Genomic DNA, 25553 nt, shown 5'->3' with positions numbered 1-25553 from the left:
AATTCGAATAAATATTAGTCGGATTACGAATACCTGGCGAATAAAAGAGTTTATTATTCGAATAATTTTTATTCGAATAGTCCCATCCCTACTTAAATCATAAAAACAAAAAAATCAAATAATCACTCCATCATAGAAACTGTTATACCTACCTACTGAACATCCCAGCCTGCACAGGCCATTTCCCATAGCATGTGAAGTTTTTTGAAACCCCCTTTTTTTCAAACCCTTTCGCAGGTAGTGGTTAACAAATTTACAGACTCATTAAATGCCTGCCCTGTATGGTATATTGTCGCCGATTGTGACAAACTTAACGAAAACAAGTAAGGAAGGCTAAGTTCGGGTGTAACCGAACATTACATACTCAGTTGAGAGCTGTGGAGACAAAGTAAGGGAAATCACCATGTTGTAAAAGGAACCTAGGGTAACCCTGGAATGTGTTTGTATGACATGTGTTTCAAATGGAATTAAAGAGTATTTTAAGAGGAAGTGGGCCATAGATCTATAGACGGACGCCATTTAGGGATATCGCCATAAAGGTGGACCAGGCCTGACTCGAGAATTTGTTTGTACGATATGTGTATCAAATGAAATGTGTTAATGATAATTTTAAAAGGGAGTGGGCCTAAGTTCTATAGGTGGACGCCTTTTCGAGATATCGCCATAAATATGGACCAGGAGTGACTCTAGAATTTGTTTGTACTATATGGGTATCAAATGAAAGGTGTTAATGAGTATTTTAAAAGGGAGTGGGCCTTAGTTCTATAGGTGGACGCCTTTTCGGAATATCGTTATAAAAGTGGACCTGGGTTGACTCTAGAATGCGTTTGTACAATATGGGTGTCAAACGAAAAGTGTAATAAGTGTTTTAAAAGGGAGTGGGCCTTTGTTATATGAGTGGACGCCTTTTCGGGATATCGCCATAACCGTGGACCAGGGGTGACTCTAGAATGCGTTTGTACAATATGGGTATCAAATGAAAGGTGCTAATGAGTATTTTAAAAGGGTGTGGGCCTTAGTTCTATAGGTGGACGCCTTTTTGAGATATCGCCATAAAGGTGAACCAGGGGTGACTCTAGAATTTGAATGCGTTTGTACAATATGGGTATCAAATGAAAGGTGCTAATAAGTATTTTAAAAGGGTGTGGGCCTTAGTTCTATAGGTGGACGCCTTTTCGAGATATCGCCATAAACGTGGACCAGGGGTGACTCTAGAATTTGTTTGTACGATATGGGTATCAAATGAAAGGTGTTAATGAGTATTTTAAAAGGGCGTGGGTCTTAGTTCTATAGGTGGATGCCTTTTCGAGATATCGACATAAAGGTGGACCAGGGGTGACTCTAGAATTTGTTTATACGAGATGGGTATCAAATGAAAGGTGTTAATGAGTATTTTAAAAGGGGTGGGCCTTAGTTCTATAGGTGGATGCCTTTTCGAGATATCGCCATAAAGGTGGGCCAGGGGTGACTCTAGAATTTTTTTGTACGATATGGGTATCAAATGAAAGGTGTTAATGAGTATTTTAAAAAGGCGTGGGTGGGCCTTAGTTCTATAGGTGGACGCCTTTTCGAGATATAGACATAAAGGTGGACCAGGGGTGACTCTAGAATTTGTTTATACGATATCGGTATCAAATGAAAGGTGTTAATGAGTATTTTAAAAAGGAGGGGGCCTTAGTTCTATATGTGAACGCCTTCTCGAGATATCGCCATAAACGTGGACCAGGGGTGACTCTAGAATGTGTTTGTTTGGGTATCAAATTAAAGGTATTAGTGAGGGGTTTAAAAGGGAGTGGCCCTTAGTTGTATATGTGAAGGCGTTTTCGAGATATCTACCAAAATGTGGACCAGAGTGATCCAAAACATCATCTGTCGGGTACCGCTAGTTTATTTATATATGTAATACCACGTACAGTATTCCTTCCAAGATTCCAAGGGCTTTTGATTTCGCCCTGCAAAACTTTTTCATTTTCTTCTACTTAATATGGTAGGTGTCACACCCATTTTACCAAGTTTTTTTCTAAAGTTATATTTTGCGTCAATAGACCAATACAATTGCCATGTTTCATCCATTTTTTCGTATTTGGTATATAATTATGGCATTTTTTTCATTTTTCGTTATTTTCGATATCGAAAAAGTGGGCGTGGTCATATTCGGATTTCGGCCATGTTTTATACCAATACAAAGTGAGTTCAGATAAGTACGTGAACTGAGTTTAGTAAAGATATATCGATTTTTGCTCAAGTTATGGTGTTAACGGCTGAGCGGAAGGACAGACCGTCGACGGTGTATAAAAACTGGGCGTGGCTTCAACCGATTTCGCCCTTTTTCACAGATAACAGTTACCGTCCTAGAAGCTAAGCCTCTACCAAATTTCACAAGGATTGGTTAATTTTTGTTCGACTTATGGCATTACAATCATCCTAGACAAATTAAATGAAAAAGGGCGGAGCCACGCCCATTTTGAAATTTTCTTTTATTTTTGTATTTTGTTGCACCATATCATTACTGGAGTTGAATGTTGGCATAATTTACTAATATGCTGTAAAGATATTAACTTTTCTTTTAAAATTTGAATTTAAAAATTTTTTTTTTAAAAAGTGGGCGTGGTCGTTCTCCGATTTTGCTAATTTTTATTAAGCAGATATAAAGTAATAAGAGTAACGTTCCTGCCAAATTTCATCATGATATCTTCAACGACTGCCAAATTACAGCTTGCAAAACTTCTAAATTACCTTCATTTAAAAGTGGGCGGTGCCACGCCCATTGTCCAAAATTTTACTAGTTTTCTATTCTGCGTTATAAGCTCAACTCACCTACCAAGTTTCATCGCTTAGTGCGAATTTTACAATGAATTATCGCACTTTTTCGATTTTTCGAAATTTTCGATATCGAAAAAATGGGCGTGGTTATTGTCCGATATCGTTCATTTTAAATAGCGATCTGAGATGAGTGCCCAGGAACCTACGTACCAAATTTCATCAAGATACCTCAAAATTTACTCAAGTTATCGTGTTAACGGTCAGACGGACGGACGGACGGACATGGCTCAATCGAATTTTTTTTTCGATACTGATGATTTTGATATATGGAAGTCTATATCTATCTCGATTCCTTTATACCTGTACAACCAACCGTTATGCCAATCAAAGTTAATATACTCTGTGAGCTCTGCTCAACTGAGTATAAAAAAGGTACATACTTTTGAAAATCGAAGTGGCCTGCGACTATGTAAAGTAATTCATTTAGTTCATTCAAAGTTATTTAACTAGCATTCCTGATCGCGAAAAGTCAAGTTGTCAACAACAGCAAAAAACTATTAATTGGTTAGTGAATTTAAAAAAAAAATGAATAATAACAGTAGAAAATTTGTCTGCAAAAATTACCCAAATATATTTTGTTATGTATATGGTTTTTACACTACAGCAAAAGGGCGGAGCAATTTCACTATTTCACTACAAAATTCATATAAGGATTATTTTAAAATAGATGTTGAGAATTTGAGCCAATATTGGACGCCAAATTCAATTTGTGATAGCTGTATATATATTTTAAAGAAATGGAAATCCTACCCTCAGTAAATAGCAATTACATTTATTAATTAAAAATATTTATGATACTCATTTTTCACAGAGAAAACATGCAAATTCAAAAACCTATGATGTGGAGAGAAACATGTGATCATGATGCTAACTGTTACTTTTGTTTAAGTAAAACAAAAGGATTTGGAAAACATATGATTTTGTCTTATGCCACGATTTCAGTTGGTGGTTTTACTCTTCCCGTGCTAGATTCAGATAGATTTCCATGTCCTGAAAATCAACATAATACGTATACTGAAGTTCCTTCATCGCCTTTTTCTTCGTCTTCAAAAATCTCCAGCGTATCAGATGGATTTTGCCCAAAGCCTCTGACACAGTCCTTGTTAAACGATCTTATAAGAGACCTAGAGCTTCCAAAAGAGAAGTCAGAGCTACTTGCATCCCGTCTAAAAGAAAGAAATTTATTTTAAAAAAACAGGTTACAATAACTACCTATCGTGAGCGACAGAAGCCATATGCTTGTTGTTATAGAAATAAAGACAATATATGTTTTTACTTGATAAAACTGGACTTTTTGGAAAGCTTGTCCAAACATATTGTAACGAATTTACTGCAAATCATCTTATTTGCAACCTTCAGCTAAGTTCGAATCACTAAACTGTTGAATAAATAACTCCAATATTGAATAATGGAAAAATGGCCTATATCAAAGTACTTCACAATAAATAATACTGCTATTGCTCGCCAGATAGCGTCTTAATCAAAACTGCTTTTTAGCGCCTCTACTGTTCATGCCTTTTATACTCTTTGATTTACTCGTTGCATCTTCTAGGCGCTTCTGTTCTGGAATCTACCAGTGGGTATCTGCTATAATTATAACTACAAATGTACGTGTATAGCTCTTATATGCGCGTGTGTTTGTGAGCGACACTTCCACAATTATAATTGCATATCTCAGATAAGATATCTGCATGTGTTTGTGCATTGCTTCTCTACTGCGTGTACGTACATATGTGTAGTCATAATGATTGAATTATTGATGTGACTTGAATCACTGCTTAGCATCGGCTTAGAGATGATAGAATCCATTAGTGCTGCTGATATTCGTTACATTATCTTAAATAGCTAAATAAACAAAAATATTAAAAATACGTATTTTCCCTTCATTCACTTAATTGTTAATAATATTACCGTTTATCCATGGATTTTCATGAAATAAAGCTTGCCTTATTTCGAATGTTCACAGCTTTACGATCACCTAATAAAAGTTGTAAGTTTTTGTCTCTTTGGATTTTTTACGAAGTAAAGAAGAAAAAAAATGGAAATTTTTAATAAAAAAAACCGATTTTTTTATAATGCGATGCAAATAACTCTGAAATCAATAAGTATTTAAAAAATGGTATTTTAACAGTTTTAAGGTAATTTCATTTGCTATTACATGCTGTTTTCTTCAACAAAATCGGACAACCCGTTCCAGAGGTATGATAAAATCAATGGATCTCCCTTTTCAAAAAAGGCAAATTTTAGAAAACAAAAAAAAAACAAGTAAGGAAGGCTAAGTAAGGGAACATCACCTCGTAGGACAATGAACCTAGGGAAACCCTGGAATGTGTTTGTATGACATGGGTAGCAAATGGAAGGTATTAAAGAGTATTTTAAAAGGGAGTGGGCCATAGTTCTATAGGTGGACACCATTAGAGGATATCGCCATAAAGGTGGACCATGGGTGACTCTAGAATTTGTTTGCACGATATGGATATCAAATTAAAGGTATTAATGAAGGGTTTAAATGGGAGTGGCTCTTAGTTGTATATGTGAAGGCATTTTCGAGATATCGACCAAACTGTGGACCAGGTAGAGCTGCAAAAGTATCGATATAAATATCGATACATCGAGTAGTAGGTTCGTGGTGCGATTATCGATGTTTTTTTCAAAATATCGAATACTATGTTCCCATATCTTATTCCTTTTTCTAGCGGCAGAATTACCCGCGTTCAAACTTTGGTAAGACAAATAAAACATGAATAAATAAAATTACATACATTATGTCAGATTTGTGTTTATTTTAGATGAATAATATATGAAAAATTCTTAGAAAAGTTCAGTGCGAAAAGTACGTTATTTTTTCATATTATATACACATATATACATGTATTCGTATATGTAGATATACACGCAACAGAGGACATCATAGAGTTGGAACACGAAAATCGTGTTGCCAAAAAGGTACGAAGTACAAAGTCAAGCATTTGGATCCATTTTGACAAAATCAGTAACACTTTTGCAATATGCCACTATTGCAAAAAATGTTATAAAGCTAGTGGCAATACCTCCAATTTGTTTCACCATCTAAAACGCTCGCATACAACTGCAAATTTAGATTGATATAGCTCGCCAAATAAGATTGATTTTTATATGAAAAAAAAAAACATATGAAGATCCATCATCACGTAAAAAGGTTTTTGATAGCACCCTACTAGGGCTTAGTCACCGCAGACGTTCGACCTTTTCCCATAGTGGATGACAAAGTTCCCCGCAAAACTTATACGGCTGTGCAAAATGACGTTGAGCAACACCATCAGCTCAGTCAGAATTGGGAAGGACCTCTCCGAGCCGTTCGAAACTAAACGAGGTTTCATACAGGGTGACCCCCTATCGTGCGATTTCTTTAATTTGATGCTGGAGAAAATTATACTAGCTGCAGAACTTAACCGCACTGGAACAATATACTATAAAAGCGTGCAATTACTGGCATATGCTGATGACATTGATATCATCGGCCTAAACACCCGCGCTGTTAGTTCTGCTTACTCCAAGCTGGAAAAAGAAGCGGTAAAGATGGGTTTGATGGTGAATGAGGACAAAACGAAGTACCTGCTGTCATCGAGCAAAGAGTCAGCGCATATGCGCCTTGGCAACCACGCTACTGTTGGCAGCCATAATTTCGAAATAGTAAAAGACTTCGTTTATTTGGGAACCAGCATCAACATTAGCAACAACATCAGCACTGAAATCCAGCGAAGAATCAATCTTGCCAATAAATGCTACTTTGGACTAGGTAGGCAATTGAAAAGTAAAGTCCTCTCTCGGCGAACGAAAATCATACTCTACAAGTCACTTATCGTACCCGTCCTGCTATATGGGGCAGAAGCATGGACCATGACAACAGCAGATGAAGCGGCTTTGGGAGTGTTCGAGAGAAAAGTTCTTCGAAAGATTTATGGACCTCTACGCGTTGGCGATGGCGAGTACCGAAGAAGATTTAATGATGAGCTGTACGAGCTATACGCAGACATCAACATAGTCCAGCGAATTAAAACGCAGCGGCTGCGCTGGCTAGGCCATGTTATGCGAATGAAAGATGATGCTCCGGCCAGGAAAGTGTTTCTATCGGAACCCGCCTATGGAAGCAGAGGTAGAGGGCGGCCCCCACTCCGTTGGAAGGACCAGGTGGAAAACGATTTAAACTCCCTTGGTGTGACCAATTGGCGCCGGTTGGCGGAGCGAAGGAGCGACTGGCGCGCCTTGTTGGACGGCCATAACCGTTTAGACGGTTAAGCGCCAATTAAGTAAGTAAGTAAGTAAGGATGACAAAGTGTTATGTAACTTTGTATATACCCTAGTTTCGCCGTATAAGCTACCATCGCGGAAAACTTTTCAGAATGTGTTTTATGATCGTTTCGAAGTTATGAAGACAATATCTTTATATATAAAAATCACGTGTCAATATGTTTGCCGCCAATGGACTCCTTTCTGAGGCGGCCCGCGATTTAGAGGTACTATAACATTTTTAATTCAGGAGAGTTTTTAGTTAAGCCGAATTTCAAAGGCAACAAAAATTTGCATTTCGTTTTAATATTATAAAGAAGTGTGGAAAATAAAAATCTGTATATATAAAAAGAATGGCTAAAATGTGTGTTAGTTGGTGGCCGGTGTTTGAAGAGATCCGTTGGTCGATTTTGCTCAAACTTTCACAAAAGTTGCGTAAACCTCACGCGGTGGTTTGGTTGCGATCGACGTACAGGGTCTCGAGATATAGGCCGAAACGTGGACCCGAGTACCCGTAGAATGTGTTTATAGAATATGGATAACAAATGAAAGCTGTTGATGAGTGCTTTAGTAGACGGTAATTTTCATACCCCTGGGTGAGTAGGGTCTCAAAATATAGGCCAAAACGTGGGCCAGTGAATGCCTAGATAGTGTTTATACAATATGGATATCAAATAAAAGCTGTTAATGAGTGCTTTAGTACAGAGTAATATATTATCCAGAGACGGACTGGGACTGGGATTAGGACTAGGACTGGGACTGAGACTCGGAGTGGGACTGGGACAGAGACTTGGAGAGGTACTGAGACTGGGACTGAAATAAAATACATACCACCCTCTGGGACAGGCAATAAGGGATGCAGAAGAATGAGAAGAAATTGAGTGAAGAGAAAAGAGAGAAGGAGATTGAGAAAGAGATAGAATAAGACGAAGATGGAGATAGACGAAGCGAAAAAGACGGATGGAGGAATGAGTAAAAGGATTCGGAAAAAGTGAAGAGGGGAAGGGCAGAATTAGATGGAAAAAGCTTATTAATATGTATGCAGATATGCCAAATTTAGGGCAGAACAACGCCGGGTCTTCTAGTTACATATATATATATATATACATGTACATATTGTATTTACATAAATGTCTGATATATACCTGGTATTGTTTTTAAATTGAGTAGGCGCTTTTCACTATAAAAAAAATTCGATATATATCGCGATACATCGATACCCTCCTTCTTAAATATCGAAAATATCGAGTAAGCCTAATATCGATACTTTTGCAGCTCTATGACCAGGGTGACCCAGAACATCATCTGTCGGGTACCGCTAATTTATTTATATATAATATACCACGAACAGTATTCCTGCCAAGATTCCAAGGGCTGCAAAACTTTTTAATTTTCTTCTACTTAATATGGTAGGTGTCACACCCATTTTACAAAGTTTTTTTCCAAAGTTATATTTGGCGTCAACAGACCAGTCCAATTACCATGTTTCATCCCTTTTTTCGTATTTGGTATATAATTATGGCATTTTTTTTCATTTTTAGTAATTTTCGATATCGAAAAAGTGGGCGTGGTCATAGTCGGATTTCGGACTTTTTTTACACCAATATAAAGTGAGTTCAGATAAGTACGTGAAATGAGTTTAGTAAAGATATATCGAATTTTGCTCAAGTTACCGTGTTAACGGCCGAGCGGAAGGATAGACGGTCGACTGTGTATAAAAACTGGGCGTGGCTTCAGCCGATTTCGCCCTTTTTCACAGAAAACAGTTATCGTCCTAGAGTCTAATCATCTGCCAAATTTTACAAGGATTGGTAAATTTTTGTTCGACTTATGGCATTCAAAGTATCCTAGACAAATTAAATGAAAAAGGGCAGAGCCACGCCCATTTTGAAATTTTCATTTATTTTTGTATTTTGTTGCACCATATCATTACTGGAGTTGAATATTGACATAATTTACTTATATACTGTAAAGATATTAACTTTTCTTTTAAAATTTGAATTTGAAAAAAAAAAATTTTTAAAAAGTGGGCGTGGTCGTTCTCTGATTTTGCTAATTTTTATTATACAGGCATATGGTAATAAGTGTAACGTTCCTGTAAAATTTCGTCATAATATCTTGAACGACTGCCAAATTACAGATTGCAAAACTTCTAAATTACCTTCTTTTAAAAGTGGGCGGTGCCACGCCCATTGTCCAAAATTTTACTAGTTTTATATTCTGCGTCATAAGTTCAACTCACCTACCAAGTTTCATCGCTTTATCCGTATTTGGTAAGGAATTATCGCACTTTTTCGATTTTTCGAAATTTTCGATATCGAAAAAGTGGGCGTGGTTATTGTCCGATATCGTTCATTTTAAATAGCGATCTGAGATGAGTGCCCAGGAACCTGCATACCAAATTTCATCAAGATACCTCAAAATTTACTCAAGTTATCGTGTTAACGGACAGACGGACGGACGGACGGACGGACATGGCTCAATCGAATTTTTTTTTGATACTGATGATTTTGATATATGGAAGTCTATATCTATCTCGATTCCTTTATACCTGTACAACCAACCGTTATCCAATGAAAGTTAATATACCCTGTGACCTCTGCTCAACTGAGTATAAAAATAGTGGTGATCCAGGGTAATGCAAAAAGTTTAATTTTGTAGAGCAGTGCTATTGTTTTTTTTTCACTTATAATTTATTGTTTACAGTTGGCCACGTAAATTGTCTAGCTTTTTTGGCCTTTTTTAACGTAAACCTACTATAAACGTACTACCGCAAACATCTGGCCGTATGCGCACATACGACTGTTTTTTAATGTAAACCACCAGCTGTTACTTTAGTTGTTTTACCTGTCATTCTCACACTTCCTCACCAGAATGCCTTTGAAACTGTTACAAATACAATTATTTATGCAATAACAGGACTCATAACGTGATTAAGCTGTGAATCTCAAGAGGGCATTTTTAATGGCATTTTTACTTTGGCATACCTTTTGTGAATATGTAATGGAATACTAACTTTGGGACAGTATATTTGAAAGTGTAATGAAGATGAGATAAGTTCATTAAGTGAACTGAGTCGGTTTAGCTTTCTCGTAATGGGTGTCTGTTTAAACTTAAGCCATTCTTACAGTGTAATCATGTTATTGTAGTCATAAGCCTGTGTTCAGCGCAGAAGGTTCACCCAGAAACACTAGAAAAGGTTTCGTCTATAATAGATAGCTTCCAGATTGTTCACCCAGCTCTAGCACCTGCTTTTTATAAGCTACATTCCACGTACGGTAGAGCTTATTAGTGGAAGCATATTCCGCGCTCACGCTGCAATAAGAATAAAATACTTAAAAAAACATGTTTTTAGTTAAACGGTTTTATTGAAAACAATACTTACATTAAGTAATAATAATACTAAAAGCTATCAAATAATTAGGTAGGCCCTAGGTACTTGAAATAACACTCCTCATCAATATAGGGCGTTGATCAGACAATTAAATAAAAGCGTTGGGCGCGTGAAATTTCTATAAATGTGAGGCGTAGCATAACCTGATTAAGGTTCAGTTCGTCTTACTTATGACTATCAATAGAAATTTGATGCGTCCAACGCTTTTATTTAATTGTCTGATCAACGCCCTATATTGATGAGGAGTGTGATGACTAGTACCTACCTAATTATTTTCTAGCTTTTAGTATTATTATTACTTAATGTAAGTATTGTTTTCAATAAAACCTTTTAACTTAAAACTTTTTTTTTTATTATTTTTTTTTTCAAGTTTTTAGGCTTTATTTAATTTCCTATTATTTCTTATTATATTTAGTTCATTTCATGACTCATTATTACAAGGACTCTTACCTGACAATTTGTTATAAGCCCTCAATACATAATCATTCCTAAGACTTTACTCGACTCGACACGCATGCTTGTCCATCCTCGAACTCCAAAGTGTTTTGATGTCACTTCTACCGGACTGTATGTAATATATGTAAATATGAGACAAATCGGACCACAAATACGATTTTTTTAATATCTCGATCCTTGCGCCACCTGGCGGTGATTTTTTCATACGCCGATTTATATTTCTGTATATAATATGTGTTCCAAATAAGAGGCAAATGGGGCCACAAATACGATTTTTTTTATCATCTCGATCGTTGCGCCACCTGGCGGCGATTTTTTAATTGGTGGCTCATCACCGTAAAGTTTACAGAAAATCATCGGGACCTTTTGCAGAGATACCTGGGTACAATTGCTAGGTGGTATTAGTTGTGTGGACTAGCTGAACTCCCCATCAAAACAAAGCAGGCCTCCATTGGAAGAGCATCGCTAGTATTATTGTATAGGGCTATATACCATCTCGTTCTACTTAACAACATGCTGTGATATAAGCTTAATATAGAGATCAGACCGAGAAAAACTACAGCTACAATTTAGTGCTGCTGAGGATCAATGGTAAGCTTAGGTTAGGTCGATCTGGACCTCACATAGAGTGAATAAGTCCATAGTGTTACCAGAAGTTAGTTTTTAACGACCAAACTGAAAAACCCTATCAAAAACCAGGACCTATGTTATAAAATAACTCCGTCCTCTTGAGAAATACTAGAAGCTTCCTAGGACTTAAGCCACTTGCTCTTCTAGATTTGACAGCTGTACCACTCCTAATAGTTTGAGACTTAGCCTAGCAAGTGCAGGGCACGATCTCGATCGTTTCCTCCTCCAACCCGCACTTCCTACATCTGCTATAACTGACCAAGCCTAATTTAAAGGCATGTGACGCCAGAAGGCAGTGTCCAGTCAGAATACCCGTCATGAGTCTACAGTCCTCTCTTTTTAATGATAAAAGCAACTTTGTTAGTCTAAGGTTGTAAGACCTACACATAATCTTCGACACTTTACAGCCCCGCGCTTGAACCCACGCCTTGCACCTCTCGCCTTCGCTTAATCTCGCGCAGTCTAATTGGGACGTCTACGGAGCAAGCTTCAAGGGATGCGCCCTTTTTAGCTAGTTCATCCGCTTTTTCATTCCCATCTGTTCCCATATGCCCTGGGACCCAATATAGATGTATGCTTCTCCCTGTCCCGATTCTCTCCAGAGACTGCTTACACTCTAACACGCATTTAGATGCTGTGCTATGCGTGATTATTGCCTTAATTACTGCTTTACTGTCAATATAAAAGTTAACACGGTTGCAGCTTAAGCTATTCTCTTCCAGGGTTTCTACTGCTTTGGTTACTGCTAATATTTCCGCTTGGAAAACGCTACAGTAATCCGGCAGCCTATATGATCTGCTTATTTCTGGATCAGCAAAATGTACCGCAGACCCTACTCCTTCCACTACTTTGGAACCATCTGTGTACACATTTATCGCTTCGTCCGCCATTCGCGCACCCTTGCGCCAACCGTCCACCTCTATTGTGGCCTTAAGATCTCCTTCGAAGCGCAGATAGGAAATCATGTAGTCTGTTCGTCTTGTGATTGATGACGCTCAAGCTGCCCCGAGGCACCGAGCCTGGTTGCAGTTGTTAACGCTATGTTCTTTGCTACCAGGTCTACAGGTCGAATGTGCAGAATGGCATACAGTGCAGCCATCGGGGTTGTTTTCAAGGCTCCCGTAATGCTAAGCATCGATAGTCTGCATACCACCTCTAATTTTTTGAGGTATGTTGTTTTTTATGTGGCTTTCCACCAAACAAGAACCCCATAGTATAGAATAAGGCTTACAATCGCTGTAAAAACCCAATGAGAAAGAGAGGGCGATAAGCCCCACGTACAACCCAGCATTCTTTTACATGCCTAAAGTGCCATTGAGGCCTTCTTCACCCTCTCCTCCACGTTGAGCTTCCATGACAGCTTATTGTCTAGGATGATTCCTAGATATTTTGTGCAAGGTTTCACCTGTAAGGTCACCCGTCCTAACTTAGGTCTGGACCAATTTGGGACCTTGTACCTCTTTGTAAACAAGACCATATCCGTCTTCTCCGCATTGACTTTCAACACGACATTAGATGCCAGGTATGAATATTCCGAAGCGCCCGATCCCTCAAAGAACATACCATTGGAAGGCACTTTCCACTTATGATAATTGCAACGTCATCTGCGTAAGCCGTAAGTTTTACGGGTCCCTCATCGAATCGCCTGAGCAGTTGGTTGATCACCAGCGTCCACAGCAGAGGTGATAGCATCCCTCCCTGCGGTGTGCCCCTGTCCACTGATTTCGTGGCCTCGTACAATCCCCATTGTGATGCAATCTTCCTGCAATTTAACATGCAGCCGATCCATCTGGTTAAGGCTGGATGTACTTTAATGTAAATAAGACCATCCATAATCGCCCATTTAGAAACATTATTGAAAACCCCGGCAATATCCAAGAATACTTCTAGAATATATTCCTTATATTCCAGGGATTTCTCTATGCTTATTACCACCCTATGCAATGCGGTGTCTACCGACTTTTCTTTGGTGCACGCATGCTATGTTGTGGCGAGCAGCTTTTTATTCACGTTGGACTTTATTGTATGTTGTATCTATCAGCCTCTCAAAGGTTTTGGGCAGAAAGGATGTTAAGCTAATGGGTCTATAGTCTTTGGGATACACGGGATCGATCTTCCCCGCCTTTGGTAGGAAAGCTACACAAGCAGTTCTCCAAGATGCGGTACATGATTCAGCCGTATGCACCCATCGACCGCCATACTTGAAACCAAGCCCGGTACTACCCGCTCCGTGATCAAAGTATGAGTGATGACTGCCGGCTCTTCTAAACCGGCTCCCGATGAGAAATGTGTGACGAAAAGCACCTCAAGGGATCTTCACTATTACGTGACCATTCCCCGTTCTCTTTCTTGATTAGTCCCTAGACTATGTCTCCCCTTGCTAGGACATTTTTCAACCGCGCGGTTTCGCTGGAGCACTCTATGTCCGTACAGAAACTTTTCAATGAGATTCTCTTCGCCCTGGAAATTTCACGCTTGTAGATCCTCAGTAGATCCATGTACTCATCCCGACACGCTTCTCTTTCCGCGGTCTTTGCGAGCTTAAACATTTCTTTTACCTGCCTTCATAGAAGGCTCAGCTCATTCCCATTGCTCTACCATGGCGGCTTTGCTTTTCCTGTGAATCTTCTTAGAGGGCAAGCTTTGTTATACGCAGTCATAAGCGTCCTTGTTAGGAATTCATTAGACTCCTCCAGTTGCTCCACATTGGCAACCCATTTGGCTGGTCCCAGTTTTGTTTATACCTGTTTCTCGAATTTAGTCCAGTTCGTTGACCTAGGGTTTCTAAAGTTTCCTCCCTTCTGTACCCTCTTTAGGAGGATGTGGAAGCTGGATATAAGCATGGTCGGAAAAGGATGGTCTATCGAAAACCATCTAATCATACCTTGATATATCACGTTCGGAGCTCGGTGTCCAAATATTGCTGGATGTTGGACCAATGTATGTAGGGACATTTCCGATGTTGGCTATCTGCAAATTAGTTTGCAGGATGTAACAAAATAGAGATTCGCCTCTCTCGTTCGTATCTGCTCCTCCCCTCGCATTGTGGTGCGCATTTGCATCCGCGCCTATGACCAACCGCCCTTCGTCCTGTACTAGCCTCTTGCACTCCATCGGTGGAGCCCCCGCAGCATGGGCCATGTATCAGGATGCCAGGATAAATGCCTGCTTATTCCTTTGCTTAACGGCCACCACTGCGAGGTCCTCGGTAGTGTAGTTAGGCAGCATATATGAATGCAGCTGTTTCCTTACCATTACTACAGCTCCCACTCGTCCTTCCGTTTGCGCATAGTAAATGCCAAATCCGCGCGCACTAAGTCGAGAAACCTTTCCTCCCGATGAGAGCCACGGCTCCTGGATCAGCGCCACGTCAAACGAATCCTCTTCAAGGGTTAGGAGGAGTTCGCTCGACGCCACTTTACTGTGTTGCAGGTTTATCTGTAGGACTCGCAACACCATTTGGTTGTTTGTCCCCCTCCATCACCTTCGTTGTGACGTCATCGTCTTTGCCCTTTTGGTTTAGAGTGTTCGAAGCCCCCTTCAGCCTCTTGTATCCGGTATTTTAGTCGCCTCTTTCGCTGGGGGATCGCGAAAGACTATCTCCAAGAGTGTTGGTATGAATGAACCTACTAGCGAAAGCTGGCCCTTCCTTTGCTTACATGCAGCATTAAATAAGTAACCCACATAAATTTTGCGAGTCTGCTGCCCATACTCCTATTAGTTCCCGAGACGCGTGGTATTTACCTATAGAAAATGGGCATTCCAACAATTTCACTAGCCACATCGCAAGCAAGACGGATAACTAACTGTGCGCCAGTTTTTGCTCCACCTATTAACTTCAGAACTTATAAATCTTCGGGTAAGCTTTTCAGTGAGATGTTTAAGCTGATCAACCACTGCAGCGTCTCCCAAGCGGAAGTTACCGATATCAAGGATGTGGTAGGCCTCATGCTATTCAGTGCGTGATGTGTTAACATTTACTCTGACATTAAGGTTGTTATAAATGACCTAAGCTGCAATGTATATGGTGCTACTTGTCGACAAAGATTTTGTGTCTTCCAAGGCAAAGCAATATCGTAAACATGGTAAATGTCAAACGGTCCCCTCAGTGTGAGCTGGAACGTGCGCACCAAAGGTAGTTGTCAATATGGACTTTGGAAAATTACTGGCAAGCGGATCCCGAATCACCTAAGCAAGCGCTGTGTTCGGATTAGCTCTTTCGAAGTGTTGAAACACTTGTCCAAGGGCTTAGCGGATCTTCTGTGTTTCATTCAGCCTCATCTCTAAATGGAGAATCATTGCATTATCCCGAAGTCTTTATTTGCCTTTCAGAAGGCAACAACTCAATTGAACGCTTATAGTATCACATAGGATCATAAAAGGGTTCAGTTTTTTTAACCCTTAAATAAAAACCGTATTATAAATAACCATATAATAATCAAATTTCAAATCGGCTGCGGCCGCAGTGACGTAATGGTAACGTACTCCGCCTACCACATCCAAGCTCCTGGGTTTAATTTCCAGGCAACATCAAAAGATGTTGTTTCAGTTAGAAACAGTTTTTGTAAGAGGGGTCTCCACCAAGCTGTAAGCTGAAAAACGCGATACTTCAGAATAAGGCCAGCGTCGTGCTCTATTATGGACGAAGCAAGCGTCTCTATTCTTCATGCGGGGGAGGGCATCGAAAAGCATCGAAAACGAGCGTCGCGTAATTTATGGATCGCTCCTTATTTATGATATGCTCCAATATAAATATTATTTTGTCCGATCGCGTAACTGAAACTCTAAATTTTTTGTTCTTCGTCATTTGTTGCTTTCGTTCGAATTATCGCTCTGTCTGAGTTAAATATTAGCTGAGTGTCAAAACCAAAATCCAAACAAGTCAAGCCGCAGCGAAAATTATGCAACGCTGGTTGAGTGGCTTACACTTTGGCGGCTCTGCTTAGTTAAACGTTGACTCTTCGCAACGAAAAGTAAGAGTTTGGAAACGCCACATTTTTCACATTTCAGGCTCTCACAACAAAATTAAAGCATAGTGAAATTTTAAGCTCAAAGCCTTTTTTTTTATATTAAATAATAATTGAGTTTGACAGTTTTATGGCAATGTGCGCTGGTTTGATCAAAGTGACGGATACTCACGCGAATTTGTTAAAATAATGTCATTTTTTGCTTTATTCAAATCGAAGTAGTGAAGTGAAAGCATAAAAAATAGCTAAAATGTATATGGAGGAAAAATGGCATCATAAATTGGTGAGCAGAAAAAATATTTTTTATAGGTACATGGAATTCAATCATGTGATAGCGCGAAAGTGATGTGCTGTACATTAGTTATTTGAAACATAACTTAAAACAAGGGCAAGGCTATTATAACAATGTTAATATTGGAAAAATTTATAAAAAATGCACCAAACCCATTCATCGCCTAAATTGTGATTGCAATGTCACATTGCGCGCTCAAGTTGTCCTCTATTCACATTACTCATTATTACACATTTGCATATATGTATTTATGCGTTTTTATAATCAGCTGAGCAGAGCTCACAGAGTATATTAATTTTGTTCGCATAACGGTAATCCGTAACGGAATAAACTAATCGAGATATATGTATAAAGACTTCTGTATATCAAAACAAGTAAGGAAGGTTAAGTTCGGGTGTAACCGAACATTACACACTCAGTTGAGAGCTATGGTGACAACATAAGGGAAAATAACCATGTAAGAAAATGAACCGAAGGAAACACTGGAACAGGGATGCACCTTAACGTTAAGCTAATCGTTTATCAAAAAATTTCCACCGTTTCCGTTGAAACACTTCGAAATATTATCGATAAAGAAATTATCAAGATAAATTGTATCTCGTTTTTAACCGAAACGAAAAGCTTTCGTTAACGTTAAAAACGTTAACAAAAACGTGATACTTTATGTTTGAATTGTGCTGGCAATGCTATAGCCATGGTGAAGCCGTAAGGTGGTAACAACGAGCGCACATACACACACAAACTCCATATAATTTGTTTGTGTAATTCGTTGGTGGTAATGTCAAAAACACTCTGAGAAATGTTCGTTCTGTCAAAATTCATGAGAAAAGTTGCAATCAGCTTGGCTATTGCTTTCACCTTTAATGACTCCGCCATCAATCAGCTTTGCCAGCATAGTTTGAAATTAATAATGAACATAAACGATTTGATTCCGTTTTGATATGGCAGAAAACGAAACGAAATCATTTCGTTAATTTGACGTTTTTAACGTTAATAAACGAAACGAAATGACTTTGTTTCGTTTATTAACGTTAATTATCGTAACGAAATGATATCGGTTCGTTGGTTAAGCATGCCTGCACTGGAATGTGTTTGTATGACATGTGTATCAAATGAAAGGCATTAAAGAGTATTTTATGAGGGAGTGGGCCATAGTTATATAGGTGGACGCCATTTAGGGATATCGCCATAAAGGTGGATCAGGGTTGACTCTAGAATTTGTTTGTACGATATGGGTATCAAATGAAAGGTGTTAATGAGTATTTTAAAAGGGAGTAATATTTAGTTCCATAGGTGGACGCCGTTTCGAGATATCTCCATAAAGGTGGACCAGGGGTGACCCTAGAATTTGTTTGTACAATATGGGTATCAAAAAAAGGTGCTAATGAGTATTTTAAGAGGGAGTGATCCTTAGTTCCATAGGTATACGCCGTTTCGAGATATCGCCAAAAAGGTCGACCAGGAGTGACCCTAGAATTTGTTTGTACGATATGGGTATCAAATTAAAGGTATTAATGAGGGTTTTAAAAGGGAGTGGTGGTAGTTGTATAGGTGGTCGCCTTTTCGAGATATCGCCATAAAGGTTGACCAGGGGTGACTCTAGAATACGTTTGTACAATATGGGTATCAAATGAAAGGTGTTAATGAGTATTTTTAAAAGGGAGTGGGCCTTCGTTCTATAGGTGGTATGGGTATCAAATTAAAGGTATTAATGAGGGTTTTAAAAGGGAGTGGTGGTAGTTGTATAGGTGGTCGCTTTTTAGAGATATCGCCATAAAGGTGGACCAGGGGTGACTCTAGAATGCGTTTGTACAATATGGGTATCAAACGAAAGGTTTTAATGAGTATTTTAAAAGGGAGTGAGCCTTAGTTCTATAGGTGGACGCCGTTTCGAGATATCGCCATAAAGGTGGGCCAGGGGTGACTCTAGAATTCGTTTGTGCAATATGGGTATCAAACGAAAGGAGTTAATGAGTATTTTAAGAGGGAGTGATCCTTAGTTCCATAGGTATACGCCGTTTCGAGATATCGCCAAAAAGGTCGACCAGGAGTGACCCTAGAATTTGTTTGTACGATATGGGTATCAAATTAAAGGTATTAATGAGGGCTTTAAAAGGGAGTGGTGGTAGTTGTATAGGTGGTCGCCTTTTCGAGATATCGCCATAAAGGTTGACCAGGGGTGACTCTAGAATACGTTTGTACAATATGGGTATCAAACGAAAGGTGTTAATGAGTATTTTAAAAGGAGTGTGCCTTAGTTCTATAGGTGGACGCCTTTTCGGGTATCGCAATAAAGGTGGACCAGGGGTAACTCTAGACTTTGTTTGTACGATATGGGTATCAAATGAAAGGTGTTAATGAGTATTTTTAAAAGGGAGTGGGCCTTCGTTCTATAGGTGGTATGGGTATCAAATTAAAGGTATTAATGAGGGTTTTAATAGGGATGGGTATCAAATTAAAGGTATTAATGAGGGTTTTAAAAGGGAGTGGTGGTAGTTGTATAGGTGGTCGCTTTTTCGAGATATCGCCATAAAGGTGGACCAGGGGTGACTCTAGAATGCGTTTGTACGATATGGGTATCAAATTAAAGGTGTTAATGAGCATTTTAAAAGGGAGTAATCCTTAGTTCCATAGGTGGACGCCGTTTCGAGATATCGCCATAAAGGTGGACCAGGGGTGACTCTAGAATTCGTTTGTGCAATATGGGTATCAAACGAAAGGGGTTAATGAGTATTTTAAGAGGGAGTGGGCCTTAGTTCTATAGGTGGACGCCGTTTCGAGATATCGCCATAAAGGTGGACCAGGTGTGACTCTAGAATGCGTTTGTACGATATGGGTATCAAATGAAAGGTGTTAATGAGTATTTTAAAAGGGAGTAATCCTTAGTTCCATAGGTGGACGCCGTTTCGAGATATCGCCATATAGGTGGGCCAGGGGTGACTCTAGAATTCGTTTGTGCAATATGGGTATCAAACGAAAGGAGTTAATGAGTATTTTAAGAGGGGGTGGGCCTTTCTGGACCAGGGGTGACTCTAGACTTTGTTTGTACGATATGGGTATCAAATGAAAGGTGTTAATGAGTATTTTTAAAAGGGAGTGGGCCTTCGTTTATAGGTGTTCGCCTTTTCCAGATATCGCCTTAAAGGTGGACCAGGGGTGACTTTAGAATTTGTTTGTATGATATGGGTATCAAATGAAAGGTGATAATGATTATTTTAAAAGGGCGTGGGGCTTAGTTCTATAGAACTAACCTTTTCGAGATATCGCCATAAAGGTGGACCAGGGGTGCCTCTAGAATTCGTTTGTGCAATATGGGTATCAAACGAAAGGAGTTAATGAGTATTTTAAGAGGGAGTGGCCTTAGTTCTATAGGTGGACGCCTTTTCGAGATATCGCCATAAAGATGGACCAGGTGTGACTCTAGAATGCGTTTGTACGATATGGGTATCAAATGAAAAGTGTTAATGAGTATTTTAAAAGGGAGTAATCCTTAGTTCCATAGGTGGACGCCGTTTCGAGATATCGCCATATAGGTGGGCCAGGGGTGACTCTAGAATTCGTTTGTGCAATATGGGTATCAAACGAAAGGAGTTAATGAGTATTTTAAGAGGGAGTGGGCCTTTCTGGACCAGGGGTGACTCTAGACTTTGTTTGTACGATATGGGTATCAAATGAAAGGTGTTAATGAGTATTTTTAAAAGGGAGTGGGCCTTCGTTCTATAGGTGTTCGCCTTTTCGAAATATCGCCATAAAGGTGGACCAGGGGTGACTCTAGAATGAGTTTGTACGATATGGGTATCAAATTAAAGGTATTAATGAGAGTTTTAAAAGGGAGTGGTGGTAGTTGTATATGTGAAGGCGTTTTCCAGATATCGACCAAAATGTGGACCAGGGTGACCCAGAACATCATCTGTTGGATACCGCTAATTTATTTATATATGTCAAGATATTAAGGGTTTTTTATTTCGCCCTGCAGAACTTTTTCATTTTCTTCTACTTAATATGGTAGGTGTCACAACCATTTTATAAAGTTTTTCTAAAGTTATATTTCGCGTCAATAAAACAATCCAATTACCTTAACATATTTCATCCCTTTTTTCGTATTTAGTATAGAATTATGGCATTTTTTTCATTTTTCGTAATTTTCGATATCGAAAAAGTGGGCGTGGTCATAGTCGGATTTCGTTCATTTTTCATACCAAGATAAAGTGAGTTCAAGTAAGCACGTGAACTAAGTTCATTAAAGATATGTCGATTTTTTCTCAAGTTATCGTGTTAACGGCCATGCGGAAGGACAGACGGACGACTGTGTATAAAAACTGGGCGTGACATCAACCGATTTCGCCCATTTTCACAGAAAACAGTTAACGCCATAAAATCTATGCCCCTACCAAATTTTAAAAGGATTGGTTAATTTTTGTTCGACTTATGGCGTTAAAAGTATCCTAGACAAATTAAATGAAAAAGGGCGGAGCCACGCCCATTTTTAAATTTTCTTTTGTTTTTGTATTTTGTTGCACCATATCATTACCGGAGTTGAATCTTGACATAATTTACTTATATACTGTAAAGATATTAAATTTTTTGTTAAAATTATACTTTAAAAAAAATTTTTTTTTAAAAGTGGGCGGGGTCCTTCTCCGATTTTGCTAATTTTTATTAAGCGTACATATAGTAATAAGAGTAACGTTCCTGCCAAATTTCATCATGATATCTTCAACGACTGCCAAATTACAGCTTGCAAAACTTTTAAACTACCTTCTTTTAAAAGTGGGCGGTGCCACGCCCATTGTCCAAAATTTTACTAATTTTCTATTTTGCGTCATAAGTTCAACTCATCTACCAAGTTTCGTTGCTTTATCGGTCTTTTGTAATGAATTATCACACTTTTTCTGTTTTTCGAAATTTTCGATATCGAAAAAGTGGGCGTGATTATAGTCCGATATCGTTCATTTTAAATAGCGATCTGAGATGAGTGCTCAGCAACCTACATACCAAATTTTATCAAGATACCTCAAAATTTACTCAAGTTATCGTGTTAACGGACGGACGGACGGACGGACGGACATGGCTCAATCAAATTTTTTTCCGATCCTGATTATTTTGATATATGGAAGTCTATATCTATCTCGTTTCCTTTATATATGTACAACCAACCGTTATCCAATCAAACTTAATATACTCTGTGAGCTCTGCTCAACTGAGTATAATGATCTGGGCGAAAATAGAAATTCATTTAGCCATGTCCAACCGTCCGTAAACACGATAACTTGAGTAAATTTTGAGGTATCTTAATGTAATTTTGTATGTATGTTCCTGGGTACTCATCTCAGATCGCTATTTAAAACGAACGAAATCGGACTATAACGACGCGCACTTTTTCGATATCAAAATTTCGAAAAACCGAAAAAGTGCGATAATTCATTACCAAATACGGATAAAGCGTTGAAACTTGGTAGGTGGGTTGACCATATTACGCAGAATAGAAAATTAGTAAAATCTTGGACAATGGGCGTGGTACCGCCCACTTTTAAAAGAAGGTAATTTGAAAGTTGTGCAAGCTGTAATTTGGCAGTCGTTGAAGATATCGTGATAAAATTTGGCAGGAGTCTTACTCCTATTACTGTATTTGTGCTAAACAAAAATTAGCAAAACCGGTTGACGAACACGCCCACTTTAAAAAAAAATTTTTTTAAGGTCAAGTTTTATCCAACAATTAAATATCTTACAGTATATGTGCCCTGGAATCATGAAACAACCCTATTGTGCGAAAATACCGTTCTTCACTTTTTGAGTGATTCTTATAGGCAATTTATCGCACTTTCCAATGGAACAAACGGGAGTTTTCTATCTTTTTTCACAAATCGCATTTAAAGCCAAATCGGACCACAAATAAGATTTTTTGAAATATCTCGATACATGCGCCACCTATAGGAGTTTTTTTTTTTTTTTGCCTATTATTGCATTGTCATCGGCTTCTGAACTATATTCAACCCACTACACAGAATCAAGCTAAACAAAAACTTTAAACGCGTTTTGCTCGAAAACTTGTTTTCGCACAATAGGGTCGTTTCAAGATTCCAGGCCACGTATAACTAAATTATGTCAACATTCAACTCCGGTAATTATATGGTGCCACAAAATACAAAAATAAAAGAAAATTTCAAAATGGGCGTGGCTCCGCCCTTTTTCATTTAATTTGTCTAGAATACTTTTAATGCCACATGTCGAAGAAAAATTTACCAATCTTTGTGACATTTGGTAAGGGCACAGCTGCTATGCCGTTAATTGTTTTCTGATAAAATGGGCGAAATCGGTTGAAGCCACGCCCAGTTTTTATATACAGTCTGTCCTTCCTCTTGGCCGTTAACATTATAACTTGAGCAAAAATCGATATAGCTTTACTAAACTTAGTTCGCGTACTTATCCGAACTCACTTTATCTTGGTATTAAAAATGGACGAAATACGACTATGACCACGCCCACTTTTTCGATATCGAAAATTTCGAAAAATGAAAAATATGCCATAATTCTATACCAAATATGAAAATAGGGATAAAACATGGTGATTGGATTGGTTTTTTGACGCAAAATATAACTTTGGAAACAACTTTGTAAAATGGGTGTGACACCTACCATGTTAAGTAGAAGAAAATGAAAAAGTTTTGCAGGGCGAAATCGACAGCCCTTGGAATCTTGGCAGGAATACTGTTCTCCGTATTGCATATATAAAGAAATTAGCAGTACCCGACAGATGATTTTGTGGATCACCACTGGTCTACCTTTATGGCGATATCTCGAAAAGGCCTCCACCTAATAGAACTAAGGCCTACTCCCTTTTAAAATACTCATTAATACCTTTCGTTTGATACGCATGTCATACAAAGACATTCCAGGGTTACCCTAGGTTCATTTTCATACATGGTGATTTTCATTTATTTTGTCTCCATAGCTCTCAGCTGAGTATGTAATGTTCGGCTACACCCGAACTTAGCCTTCCTTACTTGTTATAATTGACATGTTTTTCCAGTAAATGAATCCAATCTCTTTTTATACTCAGTTGAGCAGAGCTCACAGAGTATATTAACTTTGATTGGATAACGGTTGGTTGTACAGGTATAAAGGAATCGAGATAGATATAGACTTCCATATATCAAAATCATCAGGATCGAAAAAAAATTTGATTGAGCCATGTCCGTCCGTCCGTCCGTTAACACGATAACTTGAGTAAATTTTGAGGTATCTTGATGAAGGTTCCTGAGCACTCATCTCAGATCGCTATTTAAAATGAACAATATCGGACTATAACCACGCCCACTTTTTCGATATCGAAAATTTCGAAAAACCAAAAAAGTGCGATAATTCATTACCAATGACGAATAAAGATTTGAAACTAGGTAGGTGAGTTGAACTTATGACGCAGAATAGAAAATTATTAAAATTTTGGACAATGGGCGTGGCGCCGCCCACTTTTAAAAGAAGGTAATTTAAAATTTGCACGCTGTAATTTGGCAGTCGTAAAATGTAAATTGGTAAAACAAAGGTTAAATTGCAATCTCGGTTTGACAGCAATTAAAGCTATTTTAAATATAGCCACCACTTTATCATAATGGTCATTTGCAGAACTTGCAAACCAGTCTCAGGACTAGCTATTTATTTTTCATGTGGAACACATTGCAAGCAGGACATACATTTTGTATGTCGGGGTTGAGTCTGGATAGGCAAGAGTTTAACCAGTTACAATACCCAGATCGAAGTTGAGCTAGAGTGACGCGCGTCTCCCTAGGGAGAGTACGTTCCTTATCTGCTAGTTTTGGGTATTTTTCTTTGAGTACCGGATTTGCCGGGCAATTCCTGGCATAGAGGTCCGACGCCTGTTTGTGGCTATTACTGAGGACCTGCTTGTGGTTTTTTGCTTCATACGGCTGTGTTATAAGGTACCGTATTTCCTGGTAATGCTTACGGAGATGAACGCTTAAGCCCTTGGGCTGTATCGGCTCATCAATCGGATGTCTGTTGCGATACCCAGATTTCTTGGTATTCAACAGAAACTGTTTGGTTAGCATTTCATTTCTCTCCCCAATAGGGACAACTCCCGCCTCATTGTGTAGATGGATTTCTGGGGACATAAGAAGACAGCCCGTGGCGGTTGTGAGGGCTCTATTTTGGCAGGCCTGTATTTTCTTCCAATGAGTAGTATTTAGGCTTGGCGGCCATTGTAAAAGGTTTGAAATAAAATAGACTGCGTTGTGAGCGATCAAAGCTCAATGCTTAATTGCTCTTTTATTCAAATGTTGTCAGCTTATTTATACAAAATTATTCTAACATATTCCTTCATACATATTAACATTTAAGCATATATACTTACCTACATATTTCCCTTAAGCATACATACTTACATACCTACATACAACTTGATACAAAATATGTACCTACACACCTGTGTTGAGTTGTGACTTCTGTGGGAAATGCAACGTTCGCAAATTTGCTTGAATGCAAATTTGTTTGGTTGTGTGTTGTACACACAGCTGTATTAAATCGTGTGAATGGCTATGTCAGCAAGAATTGAAAATGCTTTTTTATGTGTTGATGAACATTTAGACTATTTTTGTTACAGGGTAGCTGATTTAAATATTGGCCTTAAATTTTTGGCTGTTTACACTACATCTCCCTTTTTATACTCAGTTGAGCAAAGCTCACAGAGTATATTAACTTTGATTGG

At 38.6% G+C, this 25553-nt stretch overlaps 1 protein-coding gene across 3 annotated transcripts in view; it reads left to right on the top strand.

Annotated features, from left to right (window-relative positions):
* The window catches only part of LOC137244745 (endoplasmic reticulum metallopeptidase 1), a 117846-nt gene that overhangs the window by 4193 nt on the left and 88100 nt on the right, over nucleotides 1-25553 (top strand). Inside the window, exon 1 of one of the 3 annotated variants that reach the window (XM_067774189.1) lies at nucleotides 16671-16822. The exons of 1 other annotated variant lie outside the window; for it this stretch is intronic. In XM_067774189.1, coding sequence (XP_067630290.1) covers nucleotides 16790-16822 — 33 coding nt within the window. In that variant the 5' untranslated portion in view covers nucleotides 16671-16789. Of the gene's footprint in view, nucleotides 1-16670; nucleotides 16823-25553 lie in introns of those variants that run through there. One more of the 3 variants, XM_067774187.1, reaches the window with a different exon arrangement.

This window comes from Eurosta solidaginis, chromosome 3 (genome assembly GCF_040869045.1).
Source record: "Eurosta solidaginis isolate ZX-2024a chromosome 3, ASM4086904v1, whole genome shotgun sequence".
NCBI classification, from domain to species: Eukaryota; Metazoa; Arthropoda; class Insecta; order Diptera; family Tephritidae; genus Eurosta; species Eurosta solidaginis.
The sequence above is the reverse complement of the archived record's forward strand: the minus strand, read 5'-3'. Positions and strand labels throughout refer to the sequence as shown.